General features: G+C 48.1%; 1 protein-coding gene across 1 annotated transcript in view; it reads right to left on the bottom strand.

Moving 5' to 3' along the window:
- Positions 1–2,193: 2,193 nt before the first annotated feature.
- The window catches only part of LOC103593236 (chromosome unknown open reading frame, human C7orf72), a 50,232-nt gene continuing 46,329 nt past the window's right edge, over positions 2,194–6,096 (bottom strand). Inside the window, exon 9 of the mRNA XM_008576191.1 lies at positions 2,194–2,331. Coding sequence (XP_008574413.1) covers positions 2,208–2,331 — 124 coding nt within the window. The 3' untranslated portion in view covers positions 2,194–2,207. The remainder of the gene's footprint in view (positions 2,332–6,096) is intronic.

The following is a 6,096-nucleotide window of genomic DNA, read 5'->3' as shown; positions in this document are numbered from 1 at the left end:
ATCATAAACCAGGTAAGATACCTATTCCTGCAACCATCCTTTCCCAGGATGGCAAACTAGCATGTATCTTACCAGAGGGGAGAGAACTCCCCCTATTGGTACCAATAACCCTTCTGTCTTTTCGCCCATAGTGTTCTGGCTGTGGGCACCAGAGNAAGTGCTCTATTCCAAAGGGCACATTTGTATTATCATTATGGCCAATTATGAGTTCCCCTCTGCTGTTACATATAGAACCTACAGATCCAACAGTACTAGCAGATAATGTGTGGTATCATAAACCAGGTAAGATACCTATTCCTGCAACCATCCTTTCCCAGGATGGCAAACTAGCATGTATCTTACCAGAGGGGAGAGAACTCCCCCTATTGGTACCAATAACCCTTCTGTCTTTTCGCCCATAGTGTTCTGGCTGTGGGCACCAGAGTCAACTGGATACAGACATATGTTCATGTGACCAATGTGTTGGCTTATTGAATATACACTGAACTTCATATCAATGATGACTACTAACCGGATATGTGTGGCTAATAATTGAAAGAACAAAACTACAGGACAAACCTTAAGGACAAGCCTTATGGCATATTGGACAGATGATAGGCTGTATGAATGTAAGGGTCACTTTTCCTTGCTAAGGGAACATCGTGGAAGATTCTGAACACGTAGATTGTAGGGCGAGGGACCCTGAAGGGGTGGATTATTGGGAAAAATAGGAAAATGTCAGGGCCCCTCGGATGTTCAGAACCTTGCTAAGCATTTGCTGTAAATATCCTCAGGTGTTCCTTTTCACTACTTAATGTAAGTTGTGTAGGGGCACCCAGGTGTCCAGGGTTGTGGACTTAAGTATAAAAGACTAAGAGATCTGATCCACAGTGCTGCTCAGAACTCCCAGAGGAGCCACTAGGAGAGTTGCTCCTAGATCTGATTAAAACCCATTCATTTTTCTATACCCGCGGCTCCCAGAACCTTTTTTTTCCCTATTACCTAGCTCACAGACCTGCGTGTGGAGGGTTTGTAACCCAATCTGGGCAACAGACCCAAGGGGTCTGTAAGCCCTAGCTTTACATGTGGGGAAAGCAAGGCCAAACTAAATGTGTGAAAAAGCATTCACACACTTACTTGGAGTTCTGTGGCATAACTATCTCGTTCTGAATTTCACAGGAGAAGTCAAGTAGAAACCCTGAGAAACACTTCAGAAAAGTCTAGAAGCACAGGTTTTTTCTTTCTTTTTTTCCTATTTTTATCTATTTTGGGGTTTTTTTTTTGTTCTTTAATAACTCAGTGAAAGTTATCCAATCTCAGAGAAATGGAGGGGAGGTTGGAGGTAGGATATCTAAATTCAGAAAACCTGGGTTCCAGTTATAACTTTACTAATTATTAGTTGTGTGACCTTACATAAACACTTCACATCTCCTACCTCAGTAAATTTAATTCACAAAATAGCAAGATATTTGTAAAATGCCTGCTATAAGAATTTATTATGGGGTTGCAGGATCAAATGAGCTAAGGTTTATGAAAGCACTTTATAAACTCTAAGGAGGGATCCCCTAGAGCCCCCCCCCCACCTGATTGACCCTGGTGTTCTCTTTTGTCAAGGCTATGCTCTAGCTTAAAAGTGGACTCGAGTGGTTGTTCCTGCTTGATGACCCTCCTAGAGCCTGTGCAGCGCTCTTCTCTCCAAAAGAGAAATACTGGAGCCAGCCAAGAGAGGGCTTTGTCCCTCTGCATCGTTATGTTGTCCCCTGTGTGATGTCCCTGTGCGAAAAGAAGAATGTGCTTTCTCTCAGTCCCTCAGCTTTCCCTTTGACAACATGTGGACCATGTGGATTTCTGACTAGGTCATCTCTGTGATGCTAACATCTATCACCTATGCTCTGCCATTAAAATCCCTGTACTAATGTGGTAAGGAAAAACCTCTAGGTAGAGACGGTAACCAAACCCTCAAGAGGAATTTTCTGCAATGAGACTCCTGTTGTTGGGAGCCTCCAGAATCTCAGCTGCCATTGTGGGATAGTGGCATTCCAGGCCAGGCTAAAAGGCCATCACACGGGTAGGGAGCATACCAAGGCCGGGGGCCAGGACACTCTGCTGCAGCAGGAAAGAGCGCCAGGGTCAAGGACTCACATAGACGTACTTGGGACCTGCCGACTCCTTTATTTCCCCACCACGCTGCACACAATAACAAGTCTCACTCAAAGGGCCGGCCTGTTTTAGTAGCCTGCAGTCTCCTTTTCCTTCTTATTGAAGGGGTTGTAGGGTTTCACAGTTGTGACCATTCGAGACAGTGGAGCCTGGTGACGGAACAGGTCAACTGCCATTTCTTTCCGTAAGATGCTAGGACAGGATGGAAGAAGAAAGGGGAAAAAAGGACACATAAATAAACATAAAAACAGATAACTGTATCTATTCTCCCACTAATGACACACATCTCTGGGGGAGAGAGCTAGCAGAAAGGGAGTCCTTGTGTGCACTCTGTTTCATTTATTACATTACACACCTTGTCGTGCATCATTTCACTTACTGAAAATCTCAGTGCCAAGGTCACAGTAGGTGCTAAGAAAGGAGATGAGTGTACAGAGAGGCAGCCAAATAACCCACCCGATGCCATGCAAGGTCTCCAGGGCAGTGGGCCGAGGGCACTGAGCAGGCACAGAAGCTGGTTCGGTTCACCTTGCTGGGCTGGGGAAGCAGGAGAAGGAAAGGAAGGGGCGTGGAGAAGACATGGAGGTGGGAGGGGCCCCGACAGACCAACCTCGACCTCGACCTCGGGCAGAGGGGGCGGGGGAGGCGGGCGGGGACTGAAGGAGCCAACTGCAGGGCGAGGAGCTTGCACTTCACTGTGTCTGCCACTGTGGATTGAGCTGTCTGCTGTCACACGATGTAACCTTGCTGGGTCGTAGTTTTCTTGTTTACCCAGTGGGAATAAGTTTGCCCTATGAAACTTGTTGTGAGACTTGAAAGCAAAGAACTGTGAAAATGTGCAATACTGTGGCAATGCCGCGTGATCCCCTTGGGTTCCTGGCATTCCCAGATCCCCCATCATGCCCTGACATGGCCATCCCAGCGTGGACATGCATCCTGCCAGCGATTACAAGCAACCCGCAAGCCCATGGCCCGGAGTGGTTTTGCTGTGGACCTGCTGCTGTTTGATCACACACACCCGAAGTGATGCTCTGAGGTAGCAGTAATTTACAAAGCTGGTGTGGGAAATTAACACCTCCCCATTAGCCCCCCCAAAGCAACTTAATCTAAAATGACATTGTTTTTATGCTATGATTATAGGAAGTCTTTTTTCTTTTTTTTGCTTTTTAAGAATTATGTTGTGGGCACTGGCAGTTGAAGTAAGAACTCAAGCTTCCATGAAGGTTTTTTTGTGGCTTGAGGGAACACGGAACTGCAGAGGAAACAGGAGCTGGGGGGCAGCGCCCCTGCCCTGTTCCCTTACTCACTGATTTGGAGTTTCCCAACCACTCTTCTCAGCCACCCCGACACATCTGCATCTCCTCACTTCAATCTCTTCCAATAGTCTCTTTCTTCTCTACTCTAAGTGCCATCCCAATATTACTCCTAAGCCACCTTGGGGGGCTTGTACATCTAGCTCAGAATGTGGTATGGGGACCCCATGGCCTTGACCCCTCTGCTCTGACATCTGAGGCCTACACGATTAAAACCCCAAACCATCACTGCAGCCTTATCAGCCACAAAATCCAAGGCAAATGCATCATCCACACCCTCTGCAGGAAGAGATTCCAATGGTTCCCCCTCCTGTCCCCTTAGCAGTCTAGGATCTGGCAGGCAGGAGCATTTCCTGTGGCTGTGGTGTCAGAATCCAGATGGCAGGAGACTGAGGAGGAGCTGGCTGGGAGCAAGTGGAGGCGGGGAGGGAAGGAGGAGGCTATTTTCTTTTTAAAGAAGTTTGGGAGTGAGAGAAGGAGAGCAGAGAAGCAGGAGGCAGCTCAGACGGAGTCCTGCAGGGCTCATCTGGGTTTCTTCCTAAGTGACCAGCTAGCTAGGAGAGCAGGGAGGACGCCAGATGGAACAGGACGGGAAGCCAGGAGGGAAGGAGGCACCTTTTAGAAAAGCGATAGCATGTCTTCCTGGGAGGAAAGGGAAAAGCTGTGATGGAAGTGGAGGTTCACACGTGGGGAGAGCACCCCGATGGCCCAGGAAGCAGGAGGTGAGACCGTTTGTTGAGAGGAAACTGGGGAAGGAGGGGAAGCTTGGGTAGCACAGAAAGGTTTGAAGATGGCCACCAGCCACCACGGGAAACAGTCAAGGCTCTTAGTCAGAGAGGAGGGGTGACAGGAGCCGGGAGAGCACAGGAGAGAGGCTGATGTTCAGAAGTTCCCACGTGCTGCCCATGGAGATGGCTTCTTAGAAGTAACAGGAAAAATTGCGTCAGGTCAAGCAGACATGCTCAGGAGGAAGTTAGCTCACTGAGATCTCATGCTACTCATCAGTGACAGACTTGGGCTCCACTTTCACTGGAAATTTTTAGAGTAAAATTTTTAAATGGTGTCTCAAAATAATCAGAGGTAATACTGCATGATGGAGAGCTTCAAAGGCTATTTTCTCATCACCAGGGCCAGGCTAGCTGCAGGCGCTCATGTTAGCACAGTGATGTCTTTTAATAAAAAGGCCTGCTCCCTACGCACTGTGCTTTCTCATGCCAGAGCTCCCCACTTGCTGGGACCTGTTGCTGGGATGAGCATGGAGGTGCAGGTCTAGGCACTGGGCCCATCACAGGCCATTGCTTTGAGTGGGTGACAGTTTGGCTGCTCTCACTGTTTTCAGAATCTAATCTGTATTCCAAGAATAAGAGCCCCAGAGAAGCCACCTCAGGGGTTCTGGGTTCCCACAAGGGGGGAGGGATGACAGTTTGTGTGCAGAATTGTGGGGGCTCCCCAGGAGGCAGCCATGGGCCTGAAGCTGGATGTGAGCTTCGGCTGAGAAATGCAAGTTCTTTTCTCTGGCAGTAACAGTAGGGGATAGATTTCCATGTAGAAGTAGAGATTTATCTAAAAGATCATAGAAACCTTTTTTGTACGTTGTATAGTTTGATTATGTGGCTGTGGAGACAGACTTGTCAGAGCAACTGGACCTCAGGGTGGGGTCTGAGGTGTCCGAGGTGAGAAAATGGATTGTGAGTGAAAAGGCACGGAATTAGGAACGTTTTATTTGCACTTACAAAGAATCTTTGAGCCTGATCCCTCCTCAACCCTGAACCGTCCAGCCACAGGGTTTTATCCTAGTTAATTTGCACAGCAAATTTAAAGGATAGATGTAAGGATGCATTTAATTTTGACATTGTTTCTCCATGTCCTTCACATGAAGTAAAATATGTTAATCGTCTAAATGTCTCCCAGTCTTGCTTTTGGAAACAGATTTGTGAGCTTTCAAAATGTCTTGAGAGAAAACTGATTAAATGCAAAATATTAGCCTAAAAAGCCAATGACTTCCTTTGAAATGTTTCTCATCAGATGGCCAACAGATTCTAGACAGCTATCAAACCAGAAACGTAGACGTGGTGGTGAAGCCCCCACCATCAGGCCACATTCCTTTCCTGTAGTGGTTGCCCTTAGGACAGGCCCCATAGACAGGGCTGTGGAATGCACAGGGTTGTCTGTATACAGCAGCATGCAAAGGCCACTTGTGGCCCTGAGAGCTGTCCTTCTGCGGTTCTTTCCTGTAGGACGAGGGGCTGCAGGCTGCGAGCCCCCTGCAGGGTGCCCAGCCCTGCTCAGGGGCAGCCTGGCCCTCAGATACCTGTGAGACCAAGTCCTGCTCCTCCAAGAGTCACCATATGAACTTCTTCCTCTGTGAAGTCTTCTTCAGTGCCCCACCCAGATCCTCTTGCAGCTTGTGCATGCCTCAGTTTCCTTAACTGTCAAATGGAGATAGTAACAGTGGATTCCTGGGACGGTGACATGAGTTAGTAGCCACAACACATGGAGAGGGGTGCAGGTATCTGGGAATTACCATGTCAGCAGAAGGGAGTGTCAGTGTTAGGACGCTTGGCTCCTAACTGTGGCATTTATTTCGTGCTCGCTGCAAGGCTGTGGGCTCCTTGCAAACAGCGTGAGTTCTTGTGAGTTACTG

This window comes from Galeopterus variegatus, unplaced genomic scaffold (assembly GCF_000696425.1).
Source record: "Galeopterus variegatus unplaced genomic scaffold, G_variegatus-3.0.2 Scaffold1306, whole genome shotgun sequence".
NCBI classification, from domain to species: Eukaryota; Metazoa; Chordata; class Mammalia; order Dermoptera; family Cynocephalidae; genus Galeopterus; species Galeopterus variegatus.
The sequence above is the reverse complement of the archived record's forward strand: the minus strand, read 5'-3'. Positions and strand labels throughout refer to the sequence as shown.